General features: G+C 49.6%; 1 protein-coding gene across 6 annotated transcripts in view; it reads left to right on the top strand.

The window, feature by feature from the left end:
• The window catches only part of RBM19 (RNA binding motif protein 19), a 144006-nt gene that overhangs the window by 88760 nt on the left and 33940 nt on the right, over positions 1-21306 (top strand). For 4 of the 6 annotated variants that reach the window (XR_012155096.1, XM_073313160.1, XM_073313159.1 and 1 more), the window contains exons 23-24: positions 3005-3125; positions 20297-20417. Coding sequence is in view for 5 of the 6 variants with exons in the window: in XM_073313160.1 (XP_073169261.1) it covers positions 3005-3125; positions 20297-20385 (210 nt within the window). In the remaining variant the exon portion in view is untranslated. Of the gene's footprint in view, positions 1-3004; positions 3126-9005; positions 20418-21306 lie in introns of those variants that run through there. The other 2 variants (XM_073313162.1, XM_073313158.1) reach the window with 2 other exon arrangements.

Raw genomic sequence — 21306 nt, 5'->3', positions numbered from 1 at the left:
CTGTTCTCAATACAGCCTTTCTCTTCTTCGGGTTGTGGGAAGTGAGAAATTAAAAAGTATAAATTAACAAATGAGGCCTAGTGATTAGAGCTGCAGTTGTTTGCCAGGGGTGGAATTGTTCTTTGTGCCAAAGTAAACAGCCATCACAATTCTCTGCTCCCGAGGCCTCCTCCTACCCCTCGACTATTTGTTTAAGCCAACACATTGCTCTGCTAATTGGCTAACATTCCATGTGAAAATAGGCCTTTAAAACAACAGCGGTGGCAAATAAAAACAGCTGTAGCTGCAAAAGTACTGGGAGGAGAAAATACACCCAACCGAAAATTAATGTATCCGTCCTTTTCCAGTTTAGGATCATATAGTTTACAGAGGAGAAGAAGAAGAGAGAGATGAGAGGTCAATAAAATAATGAATGGGGGAGGGCAGGCAAATCAGGAGCTCCTGTTCACACTTTTTTTTTTAATGTTAAAATGCGGGAGACATTCACTGAAACAGGCAATATATTGAAATGGCAATTTTTTTTTATGCAACAGATAATTAACCCGTGGAATTCATTGCTTCAGGAGCTTTGTAGGAGTCACATAAAAGGATTAGACATTTATATGGATAAGAACATGCATGGTTATGTCTGGATAAACATATATGCTGGTTATAAAATTGCCTGCTTCAAAGTAGGAACCAGCCATCAACAGAGTAGGGCCAATAAGAAAAATAATACTCCCCCTTTCCTCCCCCGTTTGGCAGGTTAGTCCCTAAGGGTATGTCTACACTGCATTGTAAACCCGCATCTGCGGGACCCGGACTTGCGGACTCGGTATTTCCATACCTGCGCTTGAACGTCCAAGCTACATGATAAACCTGGATTTACGATTGCTGGACCGAGGTCCCGCAGCCATGCTCACACATTCACACTGCACTATGCAGACCTTTTATCTCTACTGCAAAATGACAGGACTTGGACCTGAGTCCTAGTGAGACTCAGGCTGTGACCCATCCCTCAGCAGGGTCTTAAGATCTGGTTCCTGAGTGTTTGCTGAGCCGAGTCAGGCTGATTTATGAGAGGGTGGAAAGGGGCTTGAGTTCAAACGTGAGACATTATGAAGATTCTTGCAACTTCTTCTAAAGTTTCTAAGACTGGTCACTGTAGGAGACAGGAGTCAGACTAGGTTAATTCTGGTATCCTGACCCAGTGCCAGTCTGAGTAACTACCTACAATACTGTCTGTCTAAATTGTCCCTGTTTTAATTGCATATGCTGTTCAAATCCTGTCCTGAGTAGTTGTGTAGTGTTACTGTATGCTGTTAAAAAGCTCTTGTGTTCCACCCCAGACATGGCTGCAATTTCACTTCCTGGTGAATTGATTAGTTTCTCACTCTACATACATTTAAGTCACTGTAGGTGTCCCATAGAAGTCAGTTTACAAACCTTATAAACATGTTTTATTTCAGTCTTATCTGACACATTTATGAGAACATTTTAGTCTTCCTAAATGTGTCTGGGCTTGTTCTGAAGCACTTTGCAGTCCCTTGGAATGAATGGAGCTATAGAAATGCTGACTGTGTGTTTGCATAACGGGGCGCACTCCTGCAATGTACCGAGCAGAGCTCCAAGGAAAAAGCCAGTGTTTCCTGAGCATTCCCATTGATCAGCTGAGGATCTAGAAAGTCTGTTGTGTTAATGGTACTGCCAGCACTTGTGCCTTCAGTGTCAGTGTGAGGTCATGTCCTTCCTCACGTTCTTTAGCAATAGCAAATAGGGAAACATTCAAACCTTTTTACTATATGAGAAACAAAACCACAACAATGAAATAGGAGGCAATTCCATTTTGGGGTTCTGATGCATCCGGATTTGCTCCCGTGACTTATGCTATCACCAGAATTTAATGGAAGGGAAAACTTCTTACCCCCAGTAGCTGGAGTTCTCAAAATGCATTGCCTCAGTGGACCTACTTAATCATAAAGCTGAGCTCTGGAATCATGCTTGTGTTTCACACACTCACTGTGACGTACAGGAGAGTGACATGGTCTGCGGTGTTGTCAGATTCCACGGCCAGAACGGACCACTGTGGTTATCTAGTCTGACCTTTCCTGGTGTGAGAGACTTAGATGACTGCTCCCATTCTAAGCAGAAGACCACACTCCAGGTTGTACAGCTGTTGTGTTGCACTAAACGTATGCCTGGAGGCAGTGCGGAATGGCACATCCAACCTGTGCCAGTGTTTCTCAGCTGCACCTGGTTTTATGTCTCCTCCCATCGCCCCTACCAAATGCATTTGTAAGATACCGTGCTGCAGAAAACTGCTCTTCCCCAGAGAGAGCTGTCTTCTAGGGTATGTGTACACAGCAATTAAACACCTGTGGCTGACCCGGTCAGCTGGCTCAGGCTTGTGGGGCTCTGGCTGAGGGGCTGTAAAATTGCTGTGTAGATGTTCACACTTGTCCTGGAGCCTGAGGTTGAGGACCCTGCAAAGGTCAGGCTGCAGCCCGAGCCCAAATGTCCACACTGCAATTTTTAGCCCCGCAGCCTGAGCCCGGTTAACCCGAGTCAGCTGACCCAGGCCAGTTGTGGCTGTGCCGCAGGTCTTTTATTCCAGAGTAGATGTACCCCTTGAGTAGCTGGATTTCAAGGGGAAGACTCCATAATGCAGGTGTTTAAGAACATCAGCACCCTGTCTGGATCAAGAGGTGGGAATGGACAACAGGAGATGGATCACTTGATGATTACCTGTTCTGTTCACTCCCTCTGAAGCACCTGGCAATGGCCATTGTTGGAAGACAGGATACTGGCCTAGATGGACCTTTGGTCTGACCTAGGATGTCCATTCTTATGTAATGCCCCCTCCCCCCACAATTGGATGCCTTGGGGTTCCAGGAGTCCGTATAGATTTGGTTTTGGGTTTTTTTGAGGTAGAGGGAGGGCAATGTCTATTACTTAACCCGTACAGATATTAAGTTTGTTTCCTTACATGTGATTTCTTTTTCCCCACCCCCCTTTAAACCTTCAGAAAGCCTTCAGCGCCCTGTGCCACAGCACACACTTGTACGGCAGAAGGCTGGTCTTGGAGTGGGCTGACACGGAGGAAACAGTGGAGGCCCTGAGACGGAAAACAGCCGAGCATTTTCACGGTAATGTAGTAGCATCCAACCAGATGGTGAATACAACTGAGATAAGTGAGTCCCTATCTGGCATGGGTCAGACCAGTTCTTTCCCAGGAGCTGTCTGTTCTCATGGGTTGGCAAATGGATGGTGGAACCCGAGAACATAACTGCAAGGTGTATTGCATGGTGGATGTGGAAACCAAGGATGTCTCCTGTGCTTTTAGAGTAAACCGCACCGAGGAGCACTGGCGGGAAGCCATACCCTGGTAATGAAGGTTGTGCCAAGGAAAGGGGTCATGAAACATCCTGACTACTCCTTTGCTCATGCCTGCCTGTATGCATCTGTATGTTGACCCTTTATGCGCTCGCTGGAGCAGTCAATCCATGAAATGATTTTCTGCAGTCCATATGGGTTCACTAGTCTGGCAGTGCTGTGGGTAATTCCAAATATTCAGGCATCCCAAATAGGAGGTGAGATGGTAATGGTCAGGAAGCTGTTTTGATACCCATGGCTCTGAATAATAAGGCAGTGGAACTGTGCAGTATGGCCTAGTGAGTAGAGCATTGGGCTGGAACTTAGGAGACACTGTGTTCTATTCCTGGCCCAGCCAGTGGTCTGACGAGCCTCAGTTTCCCCATCTGTAAAATGGGGGTAGTGCTACTGACCACCTTTGTAAAGCACGTTGAGATCTACTGATGAAGAGTTCTACATTAGAGCATGATATTATGTGCTTTGGCACACTGAAATGCTACATCCCCATATGCTGTGTGTTAAGGTAGCATGTTTAGTGCCTGGAATGGCTAATTTACAAGAAATACAGGCCTCCAGAAGGAGGAGAATGAAGTCCAGGTAAAAATGGAACAGATAAGAAGTTGAGAGTTGAACAGTGTTGTTTGGATCAGATTCCAGAAGCCGACATTTCCATGGATAACCCTACTGCAGACTTCTATTGACAGCCATTGACAAGGGCCAATGCGTTGATTGGCAAATATTTGTGTAAGAAGTTCTCCCCTGGGTTCCAGGACTATAGTGGAGATCAATGCTCCTCCTTCAGCCTTTCAACGCAATCTGCCCCCATCATACACACGCCAGCTTCCTCCAGAAAAAAGGGTTGAGATAGGTAATTCCAGGGAAGCATTGAAAGCATCAGTTTACGTACATGGCGATGAGAAGCAAACCTCACGTCTCCCCCACCCTGGAATAGAGGACTGCATGGGCAGTGGTTCTTGACAGACATTCAGGTTAGGAAGACAGTCTCCAGTGAAAGGGGTGTGGCTGGATCCCACCAGACAGACCAGCTGTTGAACGTGAAGGGGTGACAGTCAGCTGTTGGTGAAAGGCAGAAAAGCAAGTGAGCACTGGAAATAATAGGCGAGCCACTGATGTGACCTAGATACCACAAGGGAGGCCTGGCATGTGCAAATGTCTGCCAATAAAATTGAACCATCAGGGGGCGTCAGTGCACCGAGGGGGAGGAATTGTGCACGTAAATAGCTCCAGACACGGCACGTGGAGTTGGAGATGTAAGGTGGGGAAAGAGGTTTCCTCAAGGTGACCCTAGAGGAGAAGGGAGCTGCAAGGAAGGTGATTTATTTGTCCCTAATATACTTAGAATTGCCTCCCCCTCTGTTTTCATAGTCTCCAGAGCCCCTGTGCCACCTCGAGGAGTCATTTAAAAAACGGATCTTGACTTTCCCTGGTGACTGCAGATCTAATGAAAATGCAGACTGCTCCCCCTGCTTTGTCAACCTCCCCATCAGCCAGCTCTGCCAACAGGTCACACTGGGCTCAAACAGGTGCACTGATTTCTCTGCGCTTGTTCTCTGTCTGGTTTTGTTTTCCCTGAGTCCTTGGGATCTTAATGTCCTAGCATTTGTATTATCTGCTCTGGATAGAAGTTGGAAGCCAAACTGGCACCATGTCCCCAGGATCTTAGCTGTGGACCAAGAGACAGTTCAGTAAGCCACATCTGTTTGGAACTGAAAATAAGAGCAGTCTCTCGCTTTGAATTGTTCTTGGTTTGAGAGTGCTGGGAGATAGGGAAACAGACCGATTGGACTTCAACCCCTGCCCTCCCTACATGCGCACTGGCAACTGCCCCTCACTAATTGTTACTTCTAGTTGGCATTCAGTTACTTTGTGCTTAGCCCTGTTTTCAGGGAAATACGTAAGAGGCCAGACCTAATGGACTGGACTCAGGGCTTGAACCTGGAGTCCACTGTGAGGGCATCTACTTAAAAGGAATGTTCTTGACCAAACATCTCTGTGGGACAGTGAGCAAGTGCATGCAGCTGTTAACTGAAAGGTTGGTGGATTCAGTCCCTCCAGTGATGCTGATTTTGTTTCTTTACTTGGATTGTAAGCCTCTTGCGTTTGTACAATGCCCTGATCTAAATTCAGCCCTAGAGGCGCTTCTGAAATATACGTATTTAATAGCAATGCCCCTTCTGGACCCTGGGTTCAGTGGTTGCCTGAGAGCCCAGTGTGACTATATCTAGGACTTAGCTCATCTCCTAGTTGCCTGGAGCGTTCTATTCCAGCATATGGTCCTTCAAAGCCACCCCCAAAAGGAACCTGACAGCGTTACAGGGAGCTGAACGGGAAATGTGTTCCACCAGGCTCTGTGTGGCTTCGGTCTGCCATGTTGGAACGTGTGGGAGACACATACCATTGCTGTAATATTGCAGAAAATGGAAGGGCTAGAAATAAGCATAGGTAAACTGCAGCTGCATCTCTCCCTTCCATCAGCAGCCTCTCTGATACACCTTCACCATTGTTTTGGTCAGTATAGCACCTTAGCTGGGGGTGGGGAGAGGCTGATTTTTTCCGTTGGTGGAGCCAGGCATATTGTGGGTCTACGCTGTACAATACCCAGTTTTGTGCCAATGCGCTGTGCAATACCCAGCTTTGTGCCAATGCACTGCGGTTCTGCTCTGAAACCTCTTTGACCCTTCCCGTCTAGCCCAGTGCTGGGACTCTCTAATACTGTCCTCTGAGTGATTGTTGGAATAAAAAGTCTACATGTCTGGGTCTGAGAGCCCCAAACTCTTGTCATTGGTGATTGTAATCAAAAGCTGCTTCACCATTTACTCCCCTGACCTCCTCCATCCCATCTTGCCACGCAGCTAGTTGTTACTATGGCACAGATTGTTATAACCACCCACGTGCTCGTCTCTCCAGCCGTGCTTCCTGCTCCGCGCCGGCTGATAAGGGAGCTGTTCAGACCACAAGCACCCATCGAGCAAGGCCGCAGTTTAGATTAGCAGAGTGAGAGTGAGTCATGGAGCAGAACGTTCTTCATTTGTTGCCAGCCATGAGCATTCCTGCTGGGGGCACACGTACTGTGAACATACAAACACCACCTGAACCCGCTCCGCTCTGCTGAGGCCCCGCGCTGCCTCCTTTGCGGAGAGCACGCTCCATTTTTCTCTCTTCTTTCTGCTTCCCAGCAAGCCATTTCCATTGAAGCACATGGTTTCCCCTGCATTTAGTGCACCTCGGGTTCTTCCAGATCATGCATGGGACAGCCAGGTTTTTTATGTGCAACCCAGTGTGTACGCTTTACCTTGAATTTGAGGGTAGCTTATATCGTGCTTTTAGCCACGGGGGTTGGGCCCTTGGCCATGTAGGACACAGCCTTGTTTTCTTTCTCCTGTGTCTCCCAAGAGACAGAGAACATGGCGTCTTACAATGCAGTAGACGTTTCAAAGAGGAGCATAAGTCGCTCAAAAGATCAGCAGCCTTAGAGGGCAGAAAGCGTCAGCAGGGAAGGCGGAAAGCTCTGCTTGTCTGGGTACAGCATCTTCTGTCCCTCCCCCTCCCCTGAATTGGATTTTGAAAGCGAACCCACATAGCAAGCAAAGAGGGGGATGCTCTGGCAGACATGTGCGTGGGAGGGAGCTCGGGAGAGGAAGAGAAGTGAACACAGCAGAGGAAAGTAAGTAAGCTGCCGGCTGTGTCTCATTCATCCAGAGTGCGGTTCAAACAGCAGGCTCGTGGCTGAGAGAAGCTTTCAGTCCTTTTGCAGGCCGCAGTGCCTGTGAATTCAGCAGAGCGCATATAATAGTGCCAAAAGAATCTGATGCAGAAGTCTTTGTTTGCTGGCCTCTCAGGCAGAAGGGAAATGGCTTTGTTTGGCTACACTCTCAGGTTGTTGTTTTTTTTAAAAAATGCCCCCCTTCCTGTTCTTTTGTTAATAGCAGGTAGGGCAGTGCTGTGGGTTAATGCTCTTGCCTGGAGAGCTGGGTTCAAATACGACTTGCATCACTAGCAGCCAGTAGCCATGCCAGCACCCCACCACCACTTCTCCCCAGGCTCACTCGGGCTGTGAGCTTGTCCAGTCTTAAGCAAAATAGGGTCAGAGCTGGTGGTTGCTTGGATTGAGAGACCCCGCCAAAGATTCAAAGTTGCTGCAGGACGTGGTGCTGGTGAGACAGTAATTGGTGCTTTGAGTAGACACTGACATAACGCCTAATGTACTGGGGGTGCTGTACTGGTGGTTTCACGTCCAAGTAAGGTCCTGACCATGTGTGGTCACTGGAGATCCCACGGCACAAGAAGAGGGGTGACAGCTGTGTTACCCTGGCCAGTCTCCAGTAGCAGTCATTGCGGTCTTCCCAATGTTATTCCACTGCATGGATTTCTAAGGTCCCTTCCCCGTAGTACCTAGGCAACAGGACCTGAACTGATTACATCCCTCAGCAGATTACATGTCCCTGTAACAAAGCTGCTCACTGACCAGAAGGAATCCGGGTGTGGTATCCAATGTGCACAGCCATGATTGCGCCTCATTTACCTGGTAGGGGAAATCCAGCAGGAGAGATCTTACCTGGTGCCTTCTCCCAGGTAGCATTCTGCTTCCTGGCTCTTAGTTTGAAAGCGGGCTCTGCCAGCCTCAGAGGTATAGGGTAGGCATGGGCAGGGTGCAGGTGAGAGATGATCTTAAGGAGAGCCAGATTCAAATCCAAGTTTGGGGATTTAAAGAATGGAGGCTGTGTTCTTGAAACGGACCCAGAGTTAGACTGGCAGACAGTCTAGCACAGTGGTTTTCAAACTTATTTTCTGGCGACCCAGTTGAAGAAAATTGTTGATGCCCATGACCCAACGGAGCTGGGGATGAGGGGTTTGGTGTGTGGGAGGGTCTCAGGGTTGGGGTGCAGGGTGAGGGCTGTGGGGTGGGGCCGGGAATGAGGCATTCAGGGTGTGGGAGGGGGTTGGGGGTGCAGGAGGGAGTCAGGGTTCTGGGCTGAGGGTGCAGGCTCTGGGGTGGAGCTGGGGATGAGGGGTATGGGATGCAGGAAGGGGCTCCGGGTTTGGGGGCTCTCAAGGCTGGGGCAGGGGATTGGGGTGCGAGCTTACCTCGGGCGGCTCCCGGACAGCGTTGCAGCGCGGGTGCTAAGGCAGGCTTCCTGCCTGTCCTGACACTGCAGACCACGTTGCGCCCCGGAAGCAGCCAGCAGCAGGTCCAGCTCCTAGGTGGAGGTGCGCAAGCGTCTCCACGCGGCTCTCACCCAAAGGCACCACCCCTCCAGCTCCCATTGGCTGGTTCCCAGCCAATGGGTGTGTGGAGCCGGTGCTCAGGGCAGAAACAGCGTGTGGAGCCCTGTGGCCCCCCTGCCTAGGAGCTGGACCTGCTGCTGGTCACTTCCGGGGCGCAGCGCAGTGTCAGAACAGGTAGGAACTAGCCTGCCTTAGCTGGGCAGCACCGCCGACAGGACTTTTAACAGCCTGGTCAGCAGTGCTGATCGGAGCCGCCGCCACCCAGTGCCTGACATTCCGCAACCCAGTTCTGGGTCACGACCCACAGTTTGAAAACTACTCGTCTAGCACGTGCAGCCCTGGGTGGACCAACATGAGCACTGCTTATGAGGAGGGCTGCTATCTGCCTAACTGGCTGTGGTTTCCAGGTGGCTTTCAGAGTCCTTCTGTGGCAGTAACCTAGCCTTGAGGGCACCAAGGCATGTACCATGACCAGGGCAGCATCCAAGAGGAAAGGGAGGAGGAGGAGGAAAAGGCATTTCTGCCCACCCAGGCTCTGAGTGCCCAGGAGCAGAGATGAGCCCAGCAGGACCCTGAGACATGGAGAGCAGACATCCTACATTAAGGGTGAGGTCACTATTGTTACCAGTTCTTCCAAGTGCTCCCTTCCACCAAAAAGCTCCCACTTCTGTATTGCCAGGAGTGAACGACTTTTCATGCTGGTCCCCACTTCTGCTCTACTATCCCAGCTGAGAAGGACAATCGGAGCTCGGTGTCCTCAGCGTACTGACGGCACAGCAGTCCCTTCCTTGGGCTGATGGAGCATTCTTTGCTTCCTGCCCTAAACTGTGCGGTGTTACTGTGCATTGTTCAACAGCTGCGTCCTGCCACACCAGAGGGGCTGCTGTTCTGTGGGCAGTGAAGTGATGCCTGTATAGTTTACAAAGCGCTTTGGGGTCCTTTAGAATCAAAAGTGCCCCAGAAATGCAAGTGATTTGTATTCACTGAATAAATCTGTAGACTCTGGTCACGTCAGGCTCAGGACTTGTATAATGAGGTGGTGCCCGTTTATATCACGCTGCACTGGTGGTGTTATGCTGGCAGAGCTGCAGAACATAAGCCTGGACTACAGTACACCTGGCTTTCTTCCTAGTTATTAGTAAAACTTGCACGGAAATGTGAGCAAACAATTAAAGTGTCATGGAAGTTTCTGCACATACTAGAATAAGGCAAATGTCTGGGCAGGACAAATGTGATGAATATTCCATATCCCTCGTAGGTTTCAGAATGTACCCCTTTTGTAGTCGTGTCATTCCATGTTTCATGCTAATTGATAGTAAAACTTAAAAAGTATTTTGAAACACTTGGGGGAGGGGGGTTGTTATTAAAAAAGCCCTTTTTCAGTTTCTTCTTCTTTGTGACCACAACAGGGTTGTACAGGTGTTGCCAACATTATGTGGCCTCATGTGTCCACGTGTAGGACAGGCTTCACAGTGCCAACAAGGAGGGAGATGGGTTTGTAACAACTTATCCATTTTTTTTTAACATTGGATGACACGGTGCACGCTCCAAGACTACTGCGGCCACACTTTCACTAAATGTTTGACTTGCACCAACAATAAACTCCATCCTCTTCATAGTGATTCTCTTAGACAGTGGTTCTCCACGAGCAGTCTCTAGACCTGTGATCTCCCTGACACAGTTTAGGACGCAGCAAGCCGGTCTCTGGTATCAAAAAGGTTGAGAACTACTGTCTTAGACCATATGGATGGGTGCCCTTTTTAGCATTTCTATACATCAAAGTATAGAGTAATAGATTTTAAGGAAAGAAGGGATCATAATCCTCATCTAGTCTGACCTACCAAATAGCACAGGCCAGAGAATCTCACCAACTGATTCCTGCATCTAGCCTATGACTTCTGTAGGTACCTTTTAGAAAGATATACAGTTTTGACTTCTAGACTGCAAGCGATGGAGGATCCACCATTGCTAGAGAATTTGGCCCAGCTAGAGAATTAATTTCTCTCACTGTTAAAAGTATGCAACTTATTTCTAATCTGCATTCGTCTAGGTTCATCTTCCAATCATTGGATCTTGGTTTTTGTTTTTTGCTCGACTAAAGAGCCATCAGCTGTCAGAAATCTCTTCCCCATGTAGGTTTTTGCAAATGTCATCAAGTCACCCCTTAGCCTTCTCTTCAGCAAACTAAATAGTGTCTTCAGACTCTCGCTTGTTTTTCAGACCTCGGATCATCTTGTAGCTTCTTTTGAAACCTTTCCATGTTTTTTCCAACTTCCTTTTTGAAATGTGGGTACCAGAACTGGACGCAGTATTCCAGAATGGTCTCCCTACGGCCATCTAGAGTGGCAGTAACACCTCCCTACTCCTAATTGATATTCCCCTGCATATGCATCCAAGGAGTTTGTTTGCCCTCTTATCATATATTAGTATAGCCTCTTTTTAGTGCTCTCGGTTTGTATACATTATGCATTACACAACCCAAGATTTTAAATACTTTTTTTATACACCACACCGTTAGTCCGTGGAACTCAGTGCTATGAGATGATATTGAGGCAGGAGCTTAGCAGAATTCCAGAAAATATTAGATGCTTTTATGTTCAAAGAGAACATCCACTGTAACATTGGGAAGAAAAAACAAATGTAACGGATAGAAACTCTTCTGCTTAAGGACATAAAATGAGCTAGAGCTCTGCTCAGGTCTGATTTTTAAGCTGGAACCAAACCCAAGCTCACCTTTCCCAACCCTTCCCCCGGAACCCGATTCAGTGACACTGATGCCTCCTACCCATGGAGCTGGCGCCGGCAGCTGCGTGCCCTGCTCCTGCTGTCCACCGCCCCCTGCTGCGCTGTGTGCACCATGCAGTGAGAGATGCTGCAATTCCTCAGCACGTTCGCTCCACAGAGCGCACGGTGCAGGGAGGTGTCAGCTTGCAGGAGTGGGACACGCAGCTGCCACCGGCCTGATCACAGGGCAGGAGTTGAGCTGACCCAGCCACGGCCCAAGAGGAATCATAGACTATCCGGGTTGGAAGGAACCTCAGGAGGTCATCTAGTCCAACCCCCTGCTCAAACCAGGACCAATCCCCAATTTTTGCCCCAGATCCCTAAATGGCCCCCTCAAGGATTGAACTCACAACCCTGGGTTTAACAGGCCAATGCTGAAACCACTGAGCTATCCCACCCAGGAACTTGTACTTGAGTCCCCATTGGGTTTGGGTTAGATTGCAGGGCTATAAAGCAAACACTAAGGGCTTATCTATGGAGAGATAGGAGAGTTAATTCGAATGTTCTAAAGATGTATGTAAAGTGGATTAGTTAAACCACATTAAACCCCTGCGTGAACACTTAATTCATTTCTGAAGTGAATTAAACTAGACTGAATTAAGGCCACTTTAATTCTGACTAAGTGCATCCACACAGGGATTTAATGTGGCTTAATTAATCCCCTTGAAAAATTCATTTGGATTAGCTCTCCTGAGTGTCACTGTATAGACAAGCCCTAACTGGGGGGGTGTCGGGAAGAAGCTTTCCCCTGTAGGTAGGTTATTAATGGGGTTCCTTCCATTTTCCTCTAAGGCATCTCGTGCTGTCCACTGTCAGACACATTCTGGGCTGGGCGGCCCACTGGGGTTCTCTCTTATGGCCTTTCCTATGAGCCTGTATGGCAGCTGATCTGCATTCAGCCACTCGAGGCTCCATCGGACCCTGCTCCGAGAACTTACGTAGGGCTCTGGATTCCTGCAGGGAAGGAGTTGGGTGATGGGAAGAATTTTCCTAGAATACTTTTCCAGTGTGGGGGAGTTACTTTTACAATTGAGGCTGCTTTGCACACAAACCAGTGCACGATTAAACTGGGGGCTGAGCCCTGCTCGTTTTGGGATGCACCCCGCTGTCACCACTCCAATCCTCCTGTGGCCTTTGGAAAATGGAGGTTGTGGATGCTTTCCAACCTGGAGTCTGGTCTGTCCAGTCAGTTCCCAGGGGAGGTGATGCCTCAGAGAGGGGCACACCTCTATGAACAGACACAACCCCCTCTTGCTTTCTCTAGCCCTTGCAATTCCAGACAGCAGTAGCGCCGGTGTCAGCCTGCAAGCCTCCCTCTGCCTCCCTCACTCTGGCAAGTGGTGTTTTGGAACTATTTCCGAGCGAGCCAGTAATATCCTGCACACACTCCCTCTCTCCCGGGAGCTGCAATCCGTGCAGGGAAGGTACTTGCTCCCAATCCAGTTAAATTACTATTGACTTGTGTTCTCTGTGCTCCGCAAACATTTCACTCAGCCGTCACCAGCGGGGCCGGCGATCTCCTGCCAGGGGTAACTTGGGAGGCCAGCTGAGCAGGGCCGTTTTTCCTTCTCTTCCCCATCGATCAAAGAATTAAACTGACAGAGGGGGAATTTCGCACTAGGCTTAGGAGGGGGAAAGTGACTTTTCATGGGCAAGATGGGGGCGGCAAGTGTGGGTGTGTATAGGGGTGCTTCCAAATGGAAAGCATGTGGGGCAGGGGGGTGGCATGACAAGGGACTTGTTTCATGTTTCAGTGCTAAAGAGGCACAGAAAAAACAAGGCAGCAACATTTTATAACCAGTTCCTCTCATTCTCCAGGAGGCTGTGTGGTGAACAGACATGACCAGCCAGATGCTCTGCAGAAGGCTGTGGGAAGCAAATTGGTTTGACTTTGGTGCATGCACTGCGTTTGTAAATAATGGGTCAGATTCTGAGATGGTGTAAATCAGTGTAGCTCCACTGATGCTGAGGATCTGGCCCACTATTTACAGTCTGCATTGATGGAGCTGCACCAATTTACACCAGCTAAGGATCTGGCCCAGTAATACTTCCTATCACTATCAAACCCAGTGTTGCTATCCTTGAGTCCTTTGGAAAGTTTTTTAGAGGCTTTTTGGTGGCCACTTTTGCTAGGTGCATTGTAGAGACCCCACCTGTAATCGTGTTTGAAGAGCTCCTCAGAGCCCGTGTTTGTTTTCATTTGAGACGCGTTCCTTTCACCAGTATGTATCTCCCTTCCCCTCTGCTTTGTGCCTCTGTTTTTGTTTTGTTTTTCAGAGCATCTGTAACTAATGCAAACACATGCCGTAGCCAGAGAGTAAAACCCTGCCGGATTAGTGTGACAGCCACAACCCTGCCATGTGATAATCCCATGGTAATTCCCCGTTAGCCCCCGCCCTCATTGGCTTTTGCTATTGTCTAAAGAAAGCAAATAGCATAGTTAGCAGGCAAACCTTAACCAGCTTGGAGCAGCAGAACCACAATGCATGCACCAAAGTCAAACCAATTTGCTTCCCTTTTTTAGAAGGTGCGCAAACGGTTATGTGCATTCCCAGCAGCTGCCTGCCTGTGTCGTCTCTGGGAGTTCCTAGTCTGGAGAGCAAGGGCCTGCTTATGTGGAGAGTGAGCGCCCACCTCTAATGTATGCAACCGCACTGAGATCAGAGCCCCATTGTGCTTGGTGCTGTACAAACACAGAGGAAGAAGCAGTCCCTGCCCTGTAGACCTTACATTCTAAATAGGCAAGACTGACAATTCTGGGCACTGACAGGTTGACACTCGCCCACAGTCACTCAGGAAGTCTGTGGCAGAGCCAGGCCTCGAACCCAGATCTCTTCTGCATTGGCAAGTGGCGGGGAGGGGGAGGCATATCCTCACTGGCAGCTTGTATTTTATATTGTTATTTTCATTTGATGCTGATCCAAGGTGCTGTCTTGGCAGCGCTGCAGATTGAACTCCTCCACCCCCAGAGCAGTATGGCCTGGGAAAGAAAGCTTCCCACACCCACCTCCCCACCTGCAGCCCCATCAAGGTGTGATGTCTCCACCCTGCACAGTACAGTAGAGCTTGCCGATGGTTTGACGGCCGCTGACTCCCTGTGGCCCTTTTGTTCCTGGTCATGTCTCCAGACGTCTCCTGCTGTGACCAGTTGCAGGGGACATGATGACATACACACTCGCCTACTAGGGCATGGGCTGTGGCAACTGATTTGTCAGAGGCCACCACATCGCCGTCGGGCAATGGTAATGCTCATTCACAGTGATCTGAGCTAGATTGCAGCTGACGACCTAGAGGTGGAAGGCTCTGCATTTCCATCCCTCATCCCCTTAGCTGGCCAGTCCCCCTGCCAGGAGGTGGAGAAGCTTTCTCCCAGATAGGGTCCCATTCACAGTGCTCTGTGCAGCCCCTCTCAAGACCCTTCAGCTGACTATGCCCAGCTGCTGAAATCTCCCTGCTACAGCTATGTGCATCTTGGGACGTACTCGTTTCTGGGGAGCCATAGCAGCAGTCTCTACCACAGGGGAGTCAGGACTCTTGGGTTCTATTCCTGACTCTGCCACCAGCTTCCCATGTGATGTTGGCCAAATCCCAGTTCTGTCTGCAAAACAGCAAAGGATCGGACAGTTTCTATGCTGGGCATTCGTGCAGAGTGGCGTTTCAGTGAGTTTCTGCTTTCAGCTGTGATTTTAATTATTCAGAATTAAAATTCAAACTGTCAGAAGCCATGCAAGTCTAGGCAGCAGAAAGGATGCAAAGCATTGGCAGTAACTTTGGATTTTGAAGGACAGATTTTACAAAGCCCACAGGCTTGCCACTGAGACCCGGGGTGTTTCAGCCGCTGTTTATAGGCACCTTAGCAGGTTAGGATGACAGTGTAGAAGGGTGGAAGGTCCAGTGGGACTTGGGAGACCCAGATTCAATTCCTTGCTCCCCCACACACTTCTTGTGTAACCTTGAGCAGGTTATAGTGTGTCTGTACCTCAGTTTCCCCTCTGTACAATGGGGACATTAGCCCTGCCCTACCGCACAGGGGTGTGTGTAAAGACTGTGAGGTGCTCAGATGCCATAGGGCTGAAGGTCATGTAAATTCCTCAGACAAATGGAAGGCTGAGGACTGCCTGTCTCCCTCTTTTATACCGCCACCATTACAGTGAGAAGTACGCACCTCTCGCACAAGCCTAGGTAGGCAAGCAACTGGCGTGGTATTACCATGAAGTGGTGGAACTACCTTCTCCCGCGTGGGGCGTCGGGTCCCAGGTTTGGTGAGCGTACAGGCACACTGCAGAGCATTGGAAGCTGAGGAGTGACCCGGGGTGACTGTGAAGTGCCTAGGCAAATACTTGAACGCTGCCTGATGCGGTGCCCTCTGTCAACATCCTGTGCTCCTGCGGAACTATTCAAGCTAAGCAATAACCCCCAATCTGGGCTGTCGTTTTCGAGGGATACGCGTTGATATTGATCTTTTGAGGGAGAGCAAGATGAGACCCTCAGGCTCCCTATGCTATTATAACATGCCCAAGGCCACATTAGGGTTGACCCGTGGAACCTTAATTCCGACAGCTCCTATTTTTTGAGCGTTTGACTTTGCAACGTTCTTTGAACACATTTTTTGTCTGTAATAAGTAGCTTATAAAGGGTTAATAAGTGATAGTGATATGCAGATAAGGCTGGTAAGTATTAGATAAGTGTATCGGTGGAAGGTGTAATTGACGAGCCGTGGTTATAAGCAACCTAATGACATGTTTAATTTTTGACAATTTACTGTTTATTAAAACAGCTGCCTATCAATTGCTAACCCTTTACAGCTATGAATGTAACCGTCATATAAGGTATAACCCATTTAGACACCAAAAAGCAACACAAGGATGATTAGGGCTTCTCTAAATTTTGAAAATTTGGAGTTAATGTTTATAGTTAAGGTTCCATCAGCAGCCTTCTGATTGATGGCGTCTGTCTCCAGTTCTTGGTTCCCCTAGACAGATGCCACTTGCTTCTGATCTCCTTTACACTGGTATAACTCCACTGCCATCAGCAAAGCTACTCCTGAGTCACCCCTGAAATCTGAACCCAGCCCTGTGTGCACACTATCACATGTGAGTTAACGATGATTATGGTCGGACAGTAACCGTACCTGTTCCCACTTCGTGCAGTGTGTAGCGCAAAGTACCACTTGGACTTGGTGCACGTATATGGGGAGTATGTTATCCCTGTTTCTCAATAACAGAGTGAAGTGTGACGTCGAGTTAGTGTCCTCACTGGTGCTGCATGTGTGTCACTAGGACTTCTGGGGGCACATCCCAGGGTGCTTCGCACTTCAGTGAGCTGAGCCGCTGTATGGCTTTTTCCCCCCAGTGAATTGTAAGAGAACTTGTCTGTCCTTCTGAGCAGGGTGAATTGAGGGAAGGCATTAGAGGACTTTCAGCACTTGAGTGGCTTAGCCTGTGTCCTCATTGAAAAACAGGTGGGTTACAGCCCCAGTGAAAGCCCTGCTGCCCCAGCTAGCCTAGGTTGAAACCACCACCACACTTGAGTGAGAGGGTTTTGTGTGTGCAGGGGAGGGAGATTGGGGAAACATCCAGGAAGGAGGCTGGGCTAATTCTGACGTCCCTGAAAGTTAGGAGAAAGGTGATCTGGGTTGAGTCAAAGATGACTGGGGTATTGGGTAACATTACAGGGGCTGTAGATGGCGATCGGGTAAGGATCCTAGGGCAGAGTTAAGGTTACTGGTGGCTGTGAGGTTCCAGACTTTCAACTGTTTCAGTTTGTCCCAATTTTCCTTGTCATGTTTAAGCAAGAGACACCTGCAGCCTTATGTCTCACTTTAACAATGGGAGGGTTGCTCTCTGAATAGATCATTCTAGCCTTCCTCCTGTCTCTGGGGGTCTGACACTGAGCGGAAGCCATGGCAGGACAATATTCTCTCCCCCCCACCCCCCCAATCTCCCTTGCCCCTCGCCTGTCTCCCACAGCATTCCTAAAGTCTAGAAGTCAAGGGAGACCAATTCTGGCATTCTGTCAAGGAATTAATTGAAAAATAAAATCATTAGATGGGAACTCCAGAAATGCAAAATTGTTTAAGGGGGAAAGAGGGGGAGTGCGCTTTTGTCAGGTTAATTTCTTCTGTATTGATGCTTTGTGACATTTCCTTGTTGTTTATCTTCGGCAGCAGCTGTAATACTAAAAGAAAATGCACAGCTTGTTCCATTTATTTATTTTACACCTTTCTTCAGTCCTACGGTATGTTTGTTTGTTTGAGAAACCCAGTGAGGCTTTTGATGTCTGAGAGCAGGATTTAAACAGCTGTTCTCCATGTGGAGGTGTGCTTCCTCATGGGAGGAGAATGTGGGGGTAGCTTGTCTGTCTTTCCTAGAGACGCCATCCTCAGCAAGCAGAGCTAAAGGTCTCCCTTGACTGGTGTCACTAAGCTGGGTGATAATTTTTCCATGGATGCTCGCCTGGAGCTTGAAATGAATTCACTCTGGCCACGCTTGCTCTCCTCTGGGTTCACTCTTGGCAAGTGTTCACCCAGGCAGGTTATCCCTAATGTCGCACCTTCTCAGAAAGCCACCGTCAAAGGTGTACATGAGGGCTCACATCACGTGCTGGTGCTGTAATCCAACATGGGGACAGAAAGGCCCCATGTGATTTACATGTCAAATCGCTTCTAACCAGTACAGCTTGAACCACGTGTAATGTTCGTGATCATAGAATCATAGACTATCAGGGTTGGAAGGGACCTCAGGAGGTCATCTAGTCCAACCCACTGCTCAAAGCAGGACCAATCCCCAACTAAATCATCCCAGCCAGGGCTTTGTCAAGCCTGACCTTAAAAACTTCTAAGGAAGGAGATTCCACCACTTCCCTAGGTAACGCATTCCAGTGTTTCACCACCCTCCTAGTGAAAAAGTTCTTCCTAATATCCAACCTAAATCTCCCCCACTGCAACTTGAGACCATTACTCCTTGTCCTGTCATCCGCTACCACTGAGAATAGTCTAGATCCATCCTCTTTGGAACCACCTTTCAGGTAGTTGAAAGCAGCTATCAAATCCCCCCTCATTCTTCTCTTCTGCAGACTAAACAATCCCAGTTCCCTCAGCCTCTCCTCGAAAGTCATGTGTTCCAGTCCCCTAATCATTTTTGTTGCCCTCCGCTGGACTCTCTCCAATTTTTCCACATCCTTCTTGTAGTGTGGGGCCCAAAACTGGACACAGTACTCCAGATGAAGCCTCACCAATGTCGAATAGAGGGGAAGATCACGTCCCTCGATCTGCTGGCAATGCCCCTACTTATACATCCCAAAATGCCATTGGCCTTCTTGGCTACAAGAGCACACTGTTGACTCATATCCACTTCTCGTCCACTATAACCCCTATCAATCAATCCAGAGTGGACATTACTGGCCCATGGAGACGCGGGATCGTACCCCAGATGTAGCATGTAGCCCTGTCCTGGGTGGATCATCCACCTCCTCCCTGACAAATAGCAGTGGGACCTTCAGTCCTGACTTGAATGCCTCACGGGGGCTTAGATGACCATGAGATGTGCTCCTGTATAAATGGATTCAATAGATCAGGGTACATCAAAGGAGTGGGCACTGCAAGGAATCCCACTGCATATTTCTTTAAAGCAATGTGCGGGTTTGCCTCCAAACAAAGCCCTGTCACCGCAGGAGCTGCAGCAGGAGAGGGGTTAAATCTCCCGCCAGCTTTGGAGGCAGTGAGTCATAGCTGTCGCTCGCCACCCCCCGGAACACCCGGCCCCAGGGAGTGCCCCTTATTGGGGAGCGGGTCTACATCAGGCTGAGTCTGCATGGCACAGCCCCAGCGTTGTTAACATCAGCCAAGAGAGTGACAGGCATTTAGTTCATGCTTTGCCGCACCTGCCCTTCTGTTTTCGGCTGCCGCCGCTGCCACAGCTCCCATTACCTCCCTGCAAATTCAATTTCCAGAGGCCATTGTGCACTGCCAGAGCCTGATTATTACGAAGAAGCAAATGATAGTTGAGGGCTTTAAAGACGAGCTGCTCAGGAGAGCTAGAGTGGGGGAGAGGAAGCTAACGAGGATGGCGTATGCAGCCCGGGGTTGCTGCAGGGGGGATTGGGGCAGCCAGCTTCCCTCCTGTGCACACCGTCCAGGGGACATGATCCTGGTGGGGAAGCTGCCAGTTGCCTTGCTCTCCTCCCCCCCCCGCCCCCCCCCCCAACCTCATAGTCAGTATCCCCATCCATGTGCTCTCATCTCGCTGAGACCAGGTGTGCTGCCTCTCTCTCCTGCTCTTCACCCCTTTGCTTCCTGTGATTAGCCCCTCTGATAGGCGCTGCACACACACGTGACATCTGGCTGCCCCCCATAGGGTGCAAGTGTCCTCCCTGGTCAGAGGTGAGAAAGGGGGATGATCTGCAATCCCGTCCCATCCCCCCCATCACACATACTCATCCTGCAGAACAGCAAGTGGAAGGAGAGAGACTCCCCAGGAGCCCTCTCCTGTCCTGCCCTCCCCACTGTTACAAAGACAAGCCCACAAGAGTCAGAGCATTGTGGAAGCTTCCACAGCCCATCCTCTTCCTCCCCACAACCTGCCCCAGGCCCTGTGGTGCAGATACCGGGATGCAGGCTCACTTGGCCTTCTGCTTCTCTAAAGGTGAGGAGGCCCTTTCGGCTTGTCTGGGGTGGAGAGACGTGATCAGAGCTCAGGCCTGGGAGCCAGGAATGCCTGGCTTCTAATCCCAGCTGTGACAGCACCGGGCTCTGAAGCGTTTGAATGCGGTTGTTGCCAGCCCCGTGCACCGCTCAGCATGGGCAGGGGTTGGGAAAGCTCCTCAGAAGCTGGCTGCAGTGAGGTACAGATGCATGTCTTTTAATTGTCTGTGTTCTCTCACCCCGCCCGCTCCTCTGCCATCTGGGCCTGCACAGATTCCCCGAAGAAGAAGCAGCGTACTGTGGCTTTGGACGAAATCCTCGAGCAGCTGGAGGAGGACAGGGATGACGATGCGGGCGACTAGCAGACTCATCAGCTGCTGTTTGGTGTCTGAGGGTATGTGTTCCATGCAGGGGCGGGGGCAAGTCCTCTCAACTTTCAGTTGTTTTATTATTGTTTCAATTATGGTAGCGCCTAGGAGCTCCAGTCAAGGATCAGGGTCCCATTGCGCTAGGTGCTGTACAAAGAAGACAGACCCTGCCTCAGAGTTACAGTCCTTGTGTCGGACTGGATGCAACAGCTGGTCCAAAAAGACAAATGGGGGTGGAGGCAGGGGAGGATGCAGGGTAATCGTAAAATAAGCAGCTTAGCAGAGACTCAGAGGTCGCAGCCCACCGCTTGCCTGGTCTTTTGTGAGGTGCATGTGCCTTTTTGCTGCAGCGGGTCGCGGCTCTTACAGAAGCAAAGGGCAGGTTTCCTTTCAGTGTGGAAACAGCCCCTGCTCTTCCCTGGTTATCTAGCCCCTCTCATCCAAACTTCCCAAAGCACTTTAGAAACATTAAGTCCCACAGCAGGTATTAAGTGTCATGACTGAGGTCTCACCGCAGGTCAGTTGCAGAGCTCAGAGAAGACCCTAGCAGTCCCAACTCCCACTTACCAGGTGGCACTGCCTCAAAGGCTGGTTATTCCATTAGCTGGAAGCAGTTCTCAACCGGTTTGCAATGTCCCTGTGTGCAATCTGTCACCCCCTCACCAGTTTTTTTGTCACAATACTGGGGTGGCGGATCAGAACTGGGTCCAGTACTGGTGCCACGTTTGGGCTTTGGGGTGAAATCAGTCAGCAGCCTGCTCGCTTTATACACTTTCATGGGGCTTTGAGAGGAAAGGCAGTGGAGCTGGAGAATACCGAATTGTTCCTCACCTGCCCCTGCTCCATTCGAGGAAACAGATGGGCTGCCAAAGAGCCTGTCTAGAGAGCAGCCAGCAGCTGTTGCCGCAAAATGGG

The sequence above is a fragment of the Lepidochelys kempii genome, chromosome 15 (assembly GCF_965140265.1).
Source record: "Lepidochelys kempii isolate rLepKem1 chromosome 15, rLepKem1.hap2, whole genome shotgun sequence".
NCBI classification, from domain to species: Eukaryota; Metazoa; Chordata; order Testudines; family Cheloniidae; genus Lepidochelys; species Lepidochelys kempii.
The sequence above is the reverse complement of the archived record's forward strand: the minus strand, read 5'-3'. Positions and strand labels throughout refer to the sequence as shown.